At 40.4% G+C, this 17,734-nt stretch overlaps 1 protein-coding gene across 2 annotated transcripts in view; it reads right to left on the bottom strand.

Moving 5' to 3' along the window:
- Window positions 1-833: 833 nt before the first annotated feature.
- The window catches only part of KCNG3 (potassium voltage-gated channel modifier subfamily G member 3), a 42,081-nt gene continuing 25,180 nt past the window's right edge, over window positions 834-17,734 (bottom strand). Inside the window, exon 2 of one of the 2 annotated variants that reach the window (XM_014859184.3) lies at window positions 834-2,791. In XM_014859184.3, coding sequence (XP_014714670.1) covers window positions 2,146-2,791 — 646 coding nt within the window. In that variant the 3' untranslated portion in view covers window positions 834-2,145. The remainder of the gene's footprint in view (window positions 2,792-17,734) is intronic. The other variant, XM_014859185.3, reaches the window with a different exon arrangement.

Below are 17,734 nucleotides of genomic sequence, written 5' to 3'. Positions count from 1 at the left end.
GGCTATCATATTTTTATTAGTAATATGGGGATGCTGTCATCTGCATATTATTTGCAAAATCAGAAAGCCTTAATCCAAATAGGTAAGAAAAAAATAAATCCATACTATTTATTTCAAACATATTAAAATACAATAAATATACAAGTAACAGAATTTATTCTGAGTATGTAATAAGTAGCACATCAGTGTGCAGCAGTAGGGAAGATGGAGTGAGATTCTTAATGGCCAAAATATCACACAGACTCAGAAAAGAAAATTAGGGAAAAGGAACAGTTCTGCTATTATTACCTCAACAATGGAAAGGGCAAAGAAGTGTGGCTTCTCAAGATTATTCTCAAAACCCAGAGGTGTGTTAAGAATAAGCTGCTGGGGGGCTGGCCCCGTGGCCGAGTGGTTAAGTCCGTGCGCTCCGCTGCAGGGGGCCCAGTGTTTCGTTGGTTCAAATCCTGGGCACGGACATGGCACTGCTCATCAAACCATGCTGAGGCAGCGTCCCACATGCTACAACTAGAAGGACCCACAACGAAGAATATACAACTATGTACTGGGGGACTTTGGGGAGAAAAAAGAAAAAATAAAATCTGAAAAAAAAAAAAAAAAAAGAATAAGCAGCTGGGCTAGTTTCTAGAGACCCAGGTTTTAGCCCCAACTCCTTCGCAATCGTATCCTCTCTCACCCTGGTTTTCTACCTGCACTAGCTGAGGGGTGAACTAGAGGATGGCTGACATTCCTTTAGGGAACACTTCTGCTAACCCTTTCTTTCATAAATATATCCTGGCCCCATCCCTTCTCCACCCCCACTAAATTACAGTGGACAACATTAAATTATTCATGAATCAATGATTTTAATTTTTTGTTTATACACTGACTTCTTTATGGCAACTGGTTAACAACAAAGCAAAATCCTAACTCATAATGCTAAAATTCAGCACTAAAGAGTCATCAGTTTTACATTGTCTAGTCCTAATAATCTACCAGATTAATGTGGCATATTATTCAATATTGTTACAAGAAGTTTTGGTGTCACTATAATTCACAATGCTGAAGATCAGATCAAATAATTATGTATTCATTGCCTTAAGCTGGCTTAAAATTGGCTTAGCTACATAGCAACTAAGAGTAAGGAAATATTTAATTTCTCTATTTATGACAATCCAGTAGCAACATCTAAGTATGACTTTGGTATAAAAAACCTATATAAATATCCTTTCATCTGGTAAGGCTTATTAAACGGATAGTGTTTGGGGGAAAAATTCAAGAGCAGAAGAAGATAAATATGGGTCATAATGTCAAACTATTTCTATTATCATTTTTACGTTGGAAATACTCTTGTTTGGACATCTGAATGTGAGGACAATTATCACCTAGTAAAGGCAATGAATAAAAAAATAAACTCCAATGAAATGCTAACAATACAAGTTCTCCTCATTCTGAAATACTCTTTTGAGTCATTTCAGTAAAGAGAGAAAAGAAATCCAAAATAGAAAAGAGAGAACATATACAAGCTTCCATGAAGCTGTATGATAAGGTGAATAACAGGAAAAAGAATATGTCAGAGAACTGAGAAATATGCTGGAAAAGTTTTTCAAATACTATTCTTGCTTGTATCTAGCTCCATTATACAGTTTAAAATTTGGCCAAATTTTGTAAGTATTTGTCAAACAGTTCCTGCATGTGACATATGTTTCCCGGATACTTCTGACATTGATATGAGAGATTATAAAACATTTAGAAATGAAAATGTTACTCTCCAGCAAAAAACAACACTGTAACTTCCAAGTTTCTTCTGAATTCATAAGATGGAAAAACATTTGGAAAATAGTAGCTTCCAGTCTTAAAATGTTCAAATAATATACTTCAAAACAAACACAAAAAGTGTAATTGTTCAAGGCATGGAGGAGACAAATCTAAATAAAGTAAGATCTTAAAATTTACTCTAGGAGTCATTACTTTTCCTTTGCAGTTTCAATCCTATTTACTCCATAATAAGTAAACTGTTTTATCCCTTCGGCTGGGAAGGATAATTCTTACCCTACCAAGATGATAACAGTACCACTGCAGTGCTCACCCAGCAAGAAATGCGTGAATATGAAGTAGCGTCACCTCTTTCTATCAAAGTTTATACAAGAATTGATTGGCAGTGCATTAATTTAGGAACTCAGCGGAGAGGCTCCTGCTATATCTAGCTGATCTAAACTTGAGCTCATGATAACACTGCACGAAGCTATGGTAGATGAAAGTGATTGGTAATGCCAATAGAACAATTCCACTGACAACACAAACTCCTCCAAGAATTCTTCCAGGCACTGTGATAGGATACATATCTCCATAGCCAACTGTAGTCATAGAGATAATCACCCACCAGCAGGCAGCAGGGATGCTGGCGAAGTCCTTGTTGGATGTTTCCAGGTCCAACCCATGTTCAAGAAGCTGAGAAAGTGCACTAAAGATTGCCATGGCAACACAAATGAAGACAAGTAACATAACCATCTCTCGGTAACATCGTTTGAGAGTCAAACCAAGTGTCTGAAGACCAATGAAGTGACGGGCAAGCTTAATCACCCAAAAAATCCTCATCATTCTAAGCACCCTCAAGGTGACTCCAGCCCTCTGGAGTTGAGAGTTCTCGCCTGTAAATACCGTCATTAACACGGAGATGTAATACGGCGTGATTGCCAGTAAATCAATGATGTTCAGGGGTCTCTTGACAAACTCACACTTGTTTTTGGAGACGATGAACCTCACGATGCACTCTGCAGTGAACCAACCTATGCAGATAGCTTCAATTATCCTGTCAAGAGAACAAAGGGAGAATTGATCATTTTATTTTTAAGCATTTTAATAGCTCTTAGATTTAGATAGTACTACACTGACATACTAATTCAGTTACTTTTTCCAAAAAAACAGAAAGAACAGACATTACCAACATCATCAGACTCACCAGGACACAACAGAACAACAAATATTACAGTTCAAATGAAAATTGAACTTGACAAGAGTTCTTAATTATATACTGCATGTAACACCATTAAAATTTATTTTTGCTTGTCAACAATAGTTAAAAAAAACCTATCACTTATTTGGTGGTTTGAAATCAACTTATACTCAGGTAGCCACAATATGATATGTTACCTACTCTGTGAGGATGGTGGTTCCCAACTGTGATGTCAGGTATGAGGTGGGTCAGAAGGACTTTGTTCCTACAGACAGTGGACATACTCAAGTTTTCGATGACTTATTTCTTAGCAAATAAGAGTGAAATCAAGATCACTTCCTAAAATGTTACTTGGCCTTCTTTTCCTATGGGGCTTATGTGAGAGATGTTGGAGCTGAGCCAGCTTTTTGGGCTCTGCAGGAAGGCCAATGCAATGCCCTCATCAGAAGAGCACGAGGTCATGACCATGCTCATCACGAGTGTCACAGCGGAAAAAAGGCTGAGGACTCCAGCACTGGAGCAACAATCACTAGAATTTTCCCAAAGACCCAACCAGTTTGTTTGTTTTCCACAGCTATTTTTACGCAACATATATTTTTAAAATATAAGGCCACATTTTACCTATAGCAGTATTTACCAACCTTGCCACATCACTGCACACATTAAAAATAATATTTGCATAGCATACTGGCGTCAGGGGTGGTATTCTGGAAGCGGAAGCCACCAGCCTGGGGGTTCTGATCGTCCTGGCCCTTGCCCGTCGAACCCAAGGCTGAGGAAATTAAATCTCGGCACACCAGTTAGGAATCCTTGATCCAGAGTGAGAGGAAATTCTGAGGTAATTTTTAATTACGTTACATTTTTAAATTCAAATTAAAAGTTGTCATTATTACACCATCATTCATTTTCACCCACATAATTCTTTCCCCCCACTGACCTAGACCCAAACATCAGAAGAACCACAGGGAGAGAAGACATTGGAAGAGTTGGGATGATGAGGCCCATGGGATAACATTTTGAACAGAATTACTCAAAGTGTATTCCACAGAAGACAAGCTGCCCCGGATGTTACCCAGGGAAATGAATAAATAAAATTAACCACGTTCTCCTACTGTAGGGTTTACAGATCTATAAAGATCAATTTTATTTATTTTTTGAGTATGTAGAACATTCACATGGCTCAAATTTAAAAAGTGTAAAAAGAAAATCCTCACTCTCACCCCATTAAATGCCCCAGTGACCCATTTTCCCAGTCTTCGCTGCAGTCACCAATTCCTCAGGGCACTGACTACCCAGAAACTGGGAACCTAAGTATATTAGTTTCCCGTGGCTGCTACCAAAAATTACCACAAATTCCATGGCTTAAAACAAGGGGAGTTTATTTCCTCACGGTTCCAGAGGCCAGAAGTGCAAACTCAGTATCACTGGACCAAAATCAAGCGTTAGGAGGGCCACGCTCCCTTCAGAGGCTCCAGGGCAGAATCCACTCCATGCCTCTTCCAGCTTCTGGTGGCTGTCAGCATTCCTTGGCTTGTAGCCGTAGGACTCCAATCTCTGCCTCCAAGGTCCCACTGCCTCCTCCTCTTCTGTCACTGTGTCAAATCTCCCTCTGCTTCCTTCTTAGGAGGATACATGAGATAGCATTTAGGGCCCCGGGATAAACCAGGATAATCCCCCATCTCAAGATCCTTAATTTAATCACATCTGCAAAACCCCTTTGGCCAAGGTAACATCCACTGGTTCCAGGGATCCTCTGAGGGGGAAGAGGGAGGTTTTCTAGCCAACGACACAAAGATGGAGTCACAGCTGCCCCCACTCTTTCTCTACTGTGTTGCCTGCTGCTCCGCTCAGGGACCCCATCACACTGTGGCTGGCAGCAGCTTCCCCGTCCCCACCAGGCGATCAGTAAAAGCTGCCGCCATCATGGCCTCCACACACCTGGAGGCTTAGAAAAAGGGGAGAGTAATGGAACTTGGTAGATCCAGAGAAGAGAAAGTTGCATTCTTTTCAATATCCAGTTTTAACAATACCACGTACCACTTCTCCCTGGTAACGCTCACCAAATACTCCATATGTTCCCCCGAATTTCCAGCCCCCTTGCAGTTAGGCAGGGTCAGACCAGTTCTGACTGATGAGCTATGAGCAAAATGACTCTATCACTTTCGGGCAGAAGCACAGAAGAAGGAGTGCTAATTCTCTTCCCTGCCATGGCAACCCGGAAGGCCTGTGTCCTGAATAGCTATAAAAGGATGGGCCCCTGTCAGCCCAAGACCCTGAGTGTCTGTGCAGAGAAGAACAGACATTCCTCACCCTGACTCTGATTGGACATGATAGGTGAGCAATAAATACATCTTTGTTGTGTTAAGCCACTGAGATTTCTAAATTGGCTGCTGTCCTAGGTAATCAACTGGTAAATACAGTAGACGGTAAGATGTGCATTCAAAGGCATTGCAGGAGCACACAGTAGTAACAGTAATAGTTTTCTTAGATTGGCTATGTTAAAATGTACCAGTTCTCCAGCAAAAGCACTACGTCTCTTCTCTAGCCAGACACGAGCGAGAGCAGGGGACCTCGTGCCAGAAGGCCCGCTGCTGCCCCTACTCTGAAGAACGACCTCACTGATCAGGCAGCAGAGTTGCATTGATCTTCTAAGGGCTCTCCCAGCAGTAAAATCCTAAGAGTCTATTAAATTAAGAAGCGTACACATTTTAATTGTGCCAAAAATACCAGAACATTTTCTGTCTAATTATTTCCACCAGCAGCCAACATTGTTCAGATTAAAAAGAAGGAAATCCAAATGGTGTGGAACAATCCCTCAGTCAAGTAATCTCAAAGAGGAGACTCCTCTGTAATGAGGCCCTCCGGGCCCTTCCTGCCCACCCCCCAAGAAGATGCAATTTATCCAAAATTCCACGCTAAGGGGATGAATCACTGAGAAACCCCTGGCATCCCTCTTTCACCAAGGATTATGCCAAGGCAGTCTCCAACAACAAACACCACTCAGCCTGCCAAAACTCCCCGTGTTTCCAAATGGCACTCTTGCCAATGCCATCACCACCAACTGCTGAAAAACTGAGCACTGTTTTACTGAGTGCTACAGCCAACAACTGGGTACTCCTGAAGGTTACTTCTATAAAAAACAAATAGGAAAAAAGAACTAAAGAAGATACTGAGAGACATCATATTCCTTAAGCCCATTCTGATTTCTTTTGAGGCTCAAACCTATACCCAAGTTCACGAAGTTGTGGAGGATAAAAATATTTACCACTTATCGAGGCCTTTCAGTTGGGCACTCTGCGAAGCACTTTACAGACATCACCTCATTTGATCCTTTTCAAACTCTCTATGAAGTGTGTATTTCCCCTAATATCTCCATTTTACAGATGACCACTGAGGATGAAAAGTTAAATGTCTTTTCCAAGGTCACACAACTAAGAAATTGCAGTGGCATCATGTAATAAAAACCAGATCTATTGGGCTTTGAGCTCTAAGGAACATTTGAAAATGCTAATGATTTTTATGATAATGTTCACTGTTACTACTGAATGATATATGTCAATCTCTCAGTCTCCACGGTTTATGTGTTACAGCAGCATTTTTCAAACTGTCAGTTCTTAACCCATTAATGGATCAAAACTGACATCTTTCCAGAAATTGAACAGAAAATGTCAGAATGCATTAAACCATAGTTTCATGAAACTTTTGTCTCAGTTACATATAACTGTACACTAAGTCATGACGCAAAGCATAGTATTCCTTTCTGTAGGTACTGGGGGACCTTAACAATCGCTGATCATCAGTCATTCAAATTACTCTGACTAACCCCTCAGGATAGAAAGCACATCTAGGAATGACTCAGAGGTTTACAAACAGGCTCCAAAGGGGAGCAAATGCTTTCAGTTCTAACCAGTTCTACCCTCATGGCCTCCCGCCCCCCCTCAAAAGACCAGGGCAGGACAGGGGTCCCTAACTACGCTGTGTGGAGGCAAAGAGCAGCCTCCCTCTGGTGCTATCTTCTCATCTTTTTCTGTCAATGTTTTATTATAAAAAATGTCAAAAGTGGAGCAAAACTCATTAATATTTTAAACATACTAGGTCATCACCTATTCACTCCCCTATCCGTCTATTAATCTATCCTTTTTTTCTTTGGATGCATTTTAAAGTAAATTGCAGACGTCAGTGCACTTCCCTCTAAAAACTTAAGAATGCATATCATTAACTAGAGCTCAATATTTGTTTCATTTTTTTCTTTGGATGTAAACTTTACATGCAATGAAATGTACAAACCCTCAGCGTACATTCATTGAGTTTTGACAAATGCGTAACCTCTATAACCCAAACTCTATCAAGATATGGAGCATTCACATCACCCCAGAGAGCTCCCTGCCTTATCCATCTCTTGTATCTCTTGCCCTCACTTCTGAAACCCATCAGACACTTAGCAAGTGCTCGTAGATGTTTCTCCAGCACAACGTAAGTGACTTTGATAGAACTCAAAGGCCTGGGATGGCCGCTGCAGAAGCCACAAGAAGCCTCTTGTTTCTTCTGGGAACTTCAAGATAAAGGAAGCCTGACTCAAAAATGATGCTGAGTTCAGCTGGACCCTTATCTTACACTACATACAAGAATTAACTCAAAATAGATTAAATATCTAAATGTAAGACCTAAAACTATAAAACTCCTAGAAGAAAACATAGCGGAAAAGCTTCCTGACACCAGACTTGGCAAAGACTTCTTGGCTATAACACCAAAAACACAGACTCCAAAAGGAAAAATAGACAAATGGGACTACATCAAACTTAAAAAATTTTGTGTATCAAAGAACACAATCAACAGAGTGAAAAGGCAACGTACAGAACAGGGGAGATTACTTGCAAATCATATATCTGATAAAGGGTTAATATCCAGGATATATGAAGAACTCCTACAACTCAACAACAAAAAAATCACACAACCCAATTTAAAAAATGAGAAAAGGGGGCTGGCCTGGTGGCGCAGCGGTTAAGTGTGCCCGTTCCACTTCTCGGTGGCCCGGGATTCACCGGTTCGGATCCCAGGTGCGGACATGGCACCGCTTGGCAAGCCATGCTGTGGTAGATGTCCCACATATAAAGTAGAGGAAGATGGGCATGGATGTTAGCTCAGGGCCAGTCTTCCTCAGCAAAAAGAGGAGGATCGCAGTAGTTAGCTCAGGGCTAATCTTCCTCAAAAAAAAAAAAAGACAAGAAAAGATGTTCAACATCACTAATCATCTGAGAAATGCAAATCAAAACCATGATGAGGTATCCTCACATCCATTAGGATGACTAGTATAAAAAAAACGTAACAAGTGTTGGTGAGGATGTGGTGAAATTGGACCCTTTGTGCACTGTTGGTGGGATTGTAAAATGGTGCAGCCACTATTGAAAACAGTATGGAGGTTCCTCAAAAAATTAAAGATAGAACTACCATTGACCCAGCCATCCCACTGCTGGGTATATTTCCAAAAGATTTGAAAGTAGGGTCTCAAAGAGATATGTGCACACCCACATTCACAGCAGCACTATTCACGGTAACCAAGAGATGTAAGCAACCCAAATGTCCATCGACAGATGAATGGATAAACAACACGTGGTAATACATACAATGGAATATTATTCAGCCTTACAAAGGAAGGACATCTGTCACATGCTACAAAATGGATGAACCTTATGGACATTATGCTAAGTGAAATAAGCCAGTCACAAAAACACAAATACTGTATGATTCCACTTACATGCGGTATCTAACGTAGTCAAATTCATAGAAACAGAAAGTAGAAGGGTGGTTCCCAGGCGCTGGGGGGAGCGGAGAGAGGGAAGTTGTAGGGTTTCAGATTTGCAGAGTGAAAAAGTTCTGGAGATCTATTTCATAACAATGTGACTATACCTAAGACTTCTGAACTGTACACTTAAAAATGGTTTAAATGGTAAATTTTATGTGTTTTTTACCACAATAAAAAAAATAATAAGGCCCAGCCCTAGATCCCTGGAACAAGCTGATGACTACATGAGGTAAGCTGTTTCCCACCAAGACCACTGGAACAAGACCCCACTGATTGCCATGTTCTTCTTTGTATGTGCACCCCCTTAGCTTTGCATATGTATCTTCTTGGCTATTTTCTTCCCCCTCTTCTGGATTAAGGTCCTAGATTATTGTCCTTTACTCTCGGTATTCCCAAGACTTGTATCCTTAACAATTACCAGATATAGGACTAATTCTTCATATACTAGTAAGGTTGAACAAACTCTACCCAAATTAAAGGGAAAAAGAAACTTGATTATATAAGGACGATCCAAATGGATTACATCACATGCTTTCAATGTCCAGTTTTCAAAATCTAGGAATATGGCTTTGAAATGCTTTGCAAACTCTAATAATTTTCATCTTAGTGTCTGTCTGCATTAGAGTTACCAGATATATGATGTTCAGAGTCTTAAATGCTGCTACACAGCCATTGCTACATTAGATTTACAAATGATCATCCAACAAAAAGAACAAGAAGGCCTAATACTTACAGAAGTCAATATGACTACCCTGAAAAACTCAACACATAATTGCCACCTATTAAAGAGCAATGCAGATCTGGATTGATCGTGTCCCCAGAAAAATAACAGCCTTTCTTCCAGCTTAGGCTGAAGATTAACCAAAAGAAGAGAGACAGAGAAGTGAAGCAAAACTATAATGACTTGCAAAATGAAATGAAACAAAAACTAAAATGATCAACTGGACCGTTCCATGATATACAACACAAACTATTTAAGCTCCTATTGTTTTAACATCAGCTTATTGAGACAAATGTGTTACAAGATAAGACCACAAATAAATTGGTTTAACTGTAAAAAAAAAAAAACCCCAACCAACCAAAAAATACTAAGGCAGTGGTGGGATTCAAAGCCATGCTCCCAAAGAGACTGCAGCCTTAATTCAGAGCCTTCGACATGACCGTGCTTCCCACTGGGGCAAAGAAAAAAAGGTGCTGACCCCACCCTTAATTAATTTATTGACATATTCTGTTTTACTTCAGAAGGATTTAAGGTGATTGTTCTTGTCATCTGCACCAACCAGAACCTGATTAAAATTCAATATTACAGGGACAATTAAGAAAATAAAAATATAAAAACAGCTGAAGACTGAATATTTTTACTGGATAGCTGACTTGTTAAAACTAAATGTAACATACTATTCTGCAAACATGCAAACATACTATTGTATAAACATACAAAAATTCTATTGTAAACATACAATAGAACAGAAAATCATCTGAAATAGTTATTACATGTTATATATATTATGCACATATTTCCATACATATATACATATATAATTATAATAAAATTATATTTTTAAAAAGCACAGTATCACAACATATAAGAATATAAGGAAATGCTTAGAATTCAAATCCAGTTAACTGTTTCTTTTCTTTTTTTTTTTTTGAGGAAGATTAGCCCTGAGCTAACATCTGCTGCCAATCCTCCTCTTTTTGCTGAGGAAGACTGGCCCTGAGCTGACATCCGTGCCCATCCTCCTCTACTTTATATGTGGGACGCCTACCACAGCATGGTTTGCCAAGCAGTGCCAGGTCCACACCCAGAATCCAAACTGGTGAACTGCATGCTGCTAAAGTGGTACGTACGAACTTAACTACTGCACCACCAGGCTGGCCCCTAACTGTTTCTTATTATCTTTTTAAAAGTTTTCTATTTTTTTCCAGTTTTATGAGATATGATTGAAATAACTCTGTATTAGTTTTAGGTGTACAAACATCATGATTTGGTATCTGTATACGTTCAAAATGATTACCACAATAAGTTTAGTTAAGATCCATCACCTCACAGTCACAAATTTTTCTTCTTGTGTTGAGAACTTTTAAGATCTACTCTATTAGCAATCTTCAAATATACAATATTGTTGATTATAATCACCATGCTGTGCATCACATCCCCAGAACTTCTTTATCCTATAACTGAAAGTTTGTACCTTCTGACCACTTTCACCCATTTCCCCCACTCCTCACCCCATCCTCTGGCAACCACCAAACTGTTCTCTGTATCTATGAGTTCGGTTTTTTTCAGATTCCACATATAAGTGAGATCATACAGTATTTATCTTTCACTGTCTGACTTATTTCACTTAGCAAAATGCCCTCAAAGTCTATTCATGTTGTCACAAATGGCAGGATTTCCTTCTTTTTTATGGCTGAATAATACTCAATTATATATATATATATATACACATATGCATATATATATATATATATATATATATATATATATATACCACATTTTATTTATCCATTCCTTCGTCAAGGAACACTTAGGTTGTTTCCACATCTTGGCTACCGTAAATAATGCTACAAGAAACATGGGGTGCAGATATCCTTTTGAGATAATTATTTCAAATTACCTTTAAGTTGGAATAAACTTTAAGATTCAATTTTACCGTTTTGGTGTGGGAAAAGGAAATATAAGTTCCTTAAAGATATACATATATATAGGATTAAAGATAATAGACTGTGATCATTTTTTACCCAAAATAAAAATATGTTCTTCATTTTATATAAACTGCAAAGTACCAGGGAGAAGACCGCAGGATCTCGAGGCAGGCAACCTTTTTCCACTAGTACTTAGTGTGGAATGTTGAATGAGCTATTTAGTCTCTCTTCCTGAATTTTCCTCATTAGTTAAATGGTGATACTAATAATGGAACGCACCTCTCAGGTTGTCGTAAGACTTAAATGAAATAATAGTAAGTGCTCAATAAATTGTGGTCATAATTATGATTATTACAAACCATCTCCGGGCACATAGTCCTCCCTTGACACTCACGAGGAGATCAGCTCAGTGTTTACTGAGTACAAAGAAGGCAAGAGGGTGCTGGCCCCATGGCCAAGTGGTTAAGGTTGCACGCTCCGCTTCGGCGGCCCAGGATTTCGCTAGTTCGGATCCTGGGCACGGACATGGCAGTGCTCATCAGGCCATGCTGAGGTGGCATCCCACATGCCACAGCTAGAAAGACACACAACTAAAAATACACAGCTATGTACTGGGGGGCTTTGGGGAGAAATAGGAAAAATAAAATCTTTAAAAACAAAAAAGAGAGAAGGTGAGAATGAAAGCTCCATCCTTTCATTCTTTCTTCTCTCAAGAATTCTGCCTATGTTCTCATACACTGCTGGTTGCAACATACATTGGTAAAACCACTTAAAAGAGCAATTGGCAGGATTTATCAAGCTTAATACTCCACATGAGACCCAGCCACCCACTCTAGAAATTTATCCTACATACACACCCTCATATTTACACAGGAACATGTACAATGAGATCCACTATTTATAATACCCAAGGATAAAAAATACATATAAACATCTATCCATAGGAGACCGACTATACAAATGTATTTCCCAAAGTTATTAGGTTGAATCACATGAAATTGATTTTGGAATTTTATGACTCTACCTTATGCTATGTAGGCATGAAAAGGAATGAGGTGCATTACTGTGCTTTGATAGGAAATATTCTTCAAGATGTACAGATGCAGAACAGTACATATATTATGCTATAATTGTGCACATGTGCATGTGTGTTGCGTGCAAACGTGTGCTGGAAGGATATTCAAGAAACTGTTAACACCAGTTGCTGCCTCTAGGGAGGGAGCCTGGGAGCCTGAAGCAAGCTGGAAACTCACTTTTTGCTTTATTCCCTTTTGTATTGTTAAATGTTTTACCATGTGCACATATTGTTTTTCCAATTAAAAAGAACCTTTTTTATGAAAAAGTAAAAAGTATGCTCAACTAGAAGAGCAATCACCATGACGGAGTCGTCAGCAGCTTGAGTCAACCAGCACAAAAGAAAAGGTTACACCATTCCTACCCCAAGCTTTCAGACTTAAAGGTACAAGGCACTTCCAATCACATTTCTAACAGGGACATACAGTGTGAAAATACACGGCATGATAAAAATTTCCCACAAACGGCACATCCATGTCCACCACATTACCTAGAGCTTCTTTCAGGTCCTTATAAGAGTTTTCTCTACAAGAACAAATTAAATGGTAAAAAAAAAAAAAAAAACCAGGATTTTAAAAACTTGATTTTTTAATGCGCTTTAAATACCTTACAGAAAAAAATACTCGTGCCATTCATATCTTTTTATCTTCCAATCTAGATCAATAATGAGAATAAAGTAAAACACATTGAGCACTTAAGTACCAAGTATCTTTCTATAACTTTACATGTATTAATTCATTTAATTCTCACGAGTGAATGCAACAGCTTTTGTTATTTTCCCCACTTATAAATGAGGAAACTGAAGCAAAGAGAAGTCACTTGCTCATGCCACACAGCTAAAAAATAGTAGATTAATAAAACATACTCGTTGATTATGTAATACATTGAATCCTGGCTGGGGTTTACGTATTTCCTGATAGCTGTGATCAGTGTATACTTGTTGTTTTATGTTCCTCATTTGATATTATTGTGTTTACTCATGTCCCTATTTGGATGGCCATTTCTTTAGGATATGCGGCAGAATAAAGATACTGAGGAATAGAAAGGCCATTGGGGATTGGCAATGCAGGACTGGGCTCCCCCTGAGAGTTTTTAAGGGGCTGCCATTACGCTGCTGGATCTCTTCTCCCGTGACCACCTCCACTGGGCTGCCCTTGCTGTTTTCACTTCCCCCTGAGCAGACAGGAACACGCCGCTCTCTCCCTTGCCTGAGTAAGCTGGGGCTTTACCTCCTAACTGCACAGCACAGTTTCTCCTCTACTGTTCCTCTGTCCTCTGTTTTGGCAACATAGGCATCTCTCTTTATAGATAAATAGGGACCGATCACCTTCTAAAAAGGAACAACCAAGTTCTTGACTATACATCCAAGGACCCCAATATCTGCTCTGCTGAGACAAGGAGGGACCCATTGTATATAAACCTCCATCAAAGATCAGAGTGTGTTTCTGTGAAAAGTCACAGGGAATTACTGAAAACAACCGTTATCTTCTCTGGCTCCTTTTGGTATAATAATCAATTCCATTTTCAACCCAAACACATGGATTACGTGCATTTTGGTAGAACCTGAGGTAGTACGTTATCTTGCTAGGAACTCTGTCCTGCTAGTGTGACTTAGTAGAAACGGATTCTAAAATCTAAGAAAGAAATGGTTATTATGCTTTGGCAATACAGTGGGGTTTGTGTGTGTGTGTGTTTAACTTTTGAGATGAAGAATTGAGCTACAACTAGAATTTCATTCTACATACGAAAGAAGACAATGTTATTACGAACCCCCTAAGTTCCTGGCCCCATCAACAATCAGCTCATAGCCAATTCCACCACATCTATCCTAGCAGCCACTTCCCTCCTCAGGTATAATTGTGAAATAAATCCCAAGTGTGGCATGTATCCCAGAAGCCATTCCTGTCCTCCCTGCCTGGTGGGTCAACCAAGTGTTCAAGAAGAGAGGCAGGAAAAGTCCATGGCTTCAGGCTGAGTCTCCTGAAACTGATCGGTGCTAGCCAGTGTGATGCAACGTTGGGAGCAAGGATGGGATGACAATCTATTACCTGGATGTGGGTCTAAGCCCATGGAGCACATTAATCCATTCATCATGCGCTAAGGCTAATGAGCGCCTACTGTACGCCAGGCTCTACAGAGCCACAGAGGGGTCTATAAAAATGAATTAAAGATAGAACTTAATTATAGTTGCATAAGATGTTATCATTAAAGGAAGCTGGATAAAGGGTATACCGCAACACTCTGTACTATTTTTGCACCTTCTTGTGAGTATAAAATTATTTCCAAATAAAAAGTTTAAAAAAAAAACAATAAAAACAAGATACAACTTAGCCTAAAAAAATTTACAATTTAGTGCAAGGTAAGATATACCCTGCTCAACAACAACCTTACCCATATAAACTCAAACATAAAATGTAGAAAGTGATAAATGCTATAATTGACATACAGTAAGCTCAGAAGACAGTAAGTTTCCCTTCATCTAGGGGACTGTGGAAGGCTTCTTTGAAGAAGCGGCAATTTAATTTGTCATGGAAAAGACCAGCACAAGCAAAGGTGCATAAGGAAAGTGCTGGGTAAACTTGGAGAAGTGAAAGCAATTACATTAAAAAAATAAAAAAGCCTAAGTGAGGTCGCCAGTGATAAAGATGGAAAGGTAGAGCCAGCTCTGATGGCCTAGTGGTCAAAGTCTGGCGCACTTCACTTGGGGAGCCTGGGTTCGGTTCAGTTCCCAGGTGTGGAACCATACCACTCATCTGTCAGCAGCCATGCAGTGGCGGCAGCTCACATAGCAGAACTAGAAGGACTTACAACTAGAATATACAACTACTTACTAGGGCTTTGGGGAGGAAAAAACAAAAGGAAGACTGGCAACATGTTAGCTCAGGGAGAATCTTTCCCAGCAAAAAAATAAAAACTTAGAAAAATATGGACGGGGCCAGCCTTGTGGCTGAGTGGTTAAGTTCGCGTGCTCAGCTTTGGCAGCCCAGGGTTTTGCAGTTGGGATCCTGGGTGTGGACATGTCACCACTCACCAGGCCATGCTGATACAGTGTCCGACATGCCACAACTAGAAGGACCTACAACTAGAATATACAACTATGTACTGGGGGGCTTTGGGGAGAAGAAGAAGAAGAAGAAAAGAAGATTGGCAACAGATGTTAGCTCAGGTGCCAATCTTTAAGAAAAAGATGGAAAGGTAAATTGGAGCCTGAAATTTATTTGATGGCAATAATCATCGGTACCATTTATTGAAATGACTGCTCTGAGGCTGGTGCTTTAAATATACCACGTCATATTTATAGGTACATATGTACCCAGAAAAGGAGACAGGTTATCAAACTGTTAACAGTGGTTATCCCAGGAGAAAGAAGGAGATTGGCAGGCAGAGGATTATAAAAGTAGGAATCCATTTTGTAACATAAGCATCTATGAATAGCTGAATTTTTCACAGCTGGAATGTATTCAAGTATTAACTACATGATTCTTCAAATAACTTTTTTTTTTTTTGAGGAAGATTAGCCCTGAGCTAACATCCGCTGCCAAGCCTTCTCTTTTTTGCGGAGGAAGGCTGGCCCTGAGCTAAGATCCGTGCCCATCTTCCTCTACTTTATATGCGGGACGCCTACCACAGCATGGCTTGTCAAGCAGTGCCATGTCCTCATCCGGGATCTGAACTGACAAACCCCAGGCCGACAAAGTGGAACGTGCACGCTTAACCGCTGCACCACCGGGCCGGCCCCATAACTTTTTTTTTTTTTTTTTTTAAGATTTTATTTTTTCCTTTTTTTCCCCAACGCCCCCCGGTACATAGTTGTGTATTCTTCGTTGTGGGTTCTTCTAGTTGTGGCATGTGGGATGCTGCCTCAGCGTGGTCTGATGAGCAGTGCCATGTCCGCGCCCAGGATTCGAACCAACGAAACACTGGGCCGCCTGCAGCGGAGCGCGCGAACTTAACCACTCGGCCACGGGGCCAGCCCCCCCATAACTTTTAAGTATATAGTTTTATCACTCTGCAGGGCCCACAAGTTGGTCATCACTATTGTATTATCCCTATTTTATAGATGAGGAAACAAGCTCCAGGCTAAGTCAGTGGCCTAGCTTGGGTACTGGGTCTGCAGCATGGACATTTCTGCTAAGGGAGAGACTGAAAACAGGAGGTTTGGTTAGAGGACTAATAAAATAATCAAAAACAATAATAAAGACCACAAACCAAGCAGTGATAGTGGAAAAAGGAGGGGAGGGGCCAAGTCAGAAAAGGCACAGAAACAGAAGAGCATCATGGTGCTCAGAGAACAGGGAGCCTTACTTGGCTGCAAACTGAGCTGTGTGGTGGGAAGAGGGGGTGATTGTAGGAATTATGGCTGGGTGTGTACATGGAAGCCTCACGACAAAGCTGATGGGTTTTGAAAGTCAAGTTACAGCTTTAAAAGCAAGGGGAACCCATTAAAGATTTGGCAACAGGTGGATTCATTCATTCAACAAGCATTTCTTAAGAGGTTACTATGTGCTGGACATGCTGCCAGGCCCACGAGCTGGGAAGTGGTCAAGCGTACTGTGGGAATACGCATCAGGCAGGAGCTTATGTGATGACTAGAGGGTCAGGAGGCTACGACACAGGGAAGAGAAATGGAAGGCTCAAATTGGCGGGAGATGATGGGAATAAAATAAAATGAAATGGAATGATGGGGGATAGATACCAGAAGCCTTCAACAAGACCCTGTCACTGGCTGGCTGTGAGGGGCACAAAGAGTCTCAGCTACCAGGATGTGGGCAGGTGCCTTGCACTCAGCAGACATTCATCACCGTCCCAGACCTCCTGGAGAGATGTAAGGGTCAGAGGGAACCAGGCAGAGCCTCCAAGGCTGTCCCTAAACTGAAAGCAAGTGAAGAAAGGAAAACCACCCCCCAAAAATCTTATTACAAGAGACTGCCACTTTGAACCATTCTCTTCACTTTCTGAACAGATGAAAAGACAGAAATCATCTTTTCAGAGCAAAATTACGTAAAGAACCTCATCAACACCATGTTTCAGTGTTGGTGTTCATTTACCCTCTAATTGAGGACTTTGCTCTGGGCTGGCCCTGAAGAAACCATCCACGTTTCTGTGTGTGGCTCACCCGAGGCTCTCAAAATCAGGGACATCAGGGTAGCTTCTCTTCACCAGAGGCTAAGGAACGTGTTTTTAGAAGACCAGCATGTTCTAGATGGACATACACATACGAGTGGCGAGACCCAAAATCAGTGGCTCTGATTCTCACAACTAAAGAGCTTCCC

This window comes from Equus asinus, chromosome 6, assembly GCF_041296235.1.
Source record: "Equus asinus isolate D_3611 breed Donkey chromosome 6, EquAss-T2T_v2, whole genome shotgun sequence".
Taxonomy (NCBI): Eukaryota; Metazoa; Chordata; class Mammalia; order Perissodactyla; family Equidae; genus Equus; species Equus asinus.
Note: the sequence above shows the minus strand (reverse complement) of the source record. Positions and strands in the feature narration are given on the sequence as shown.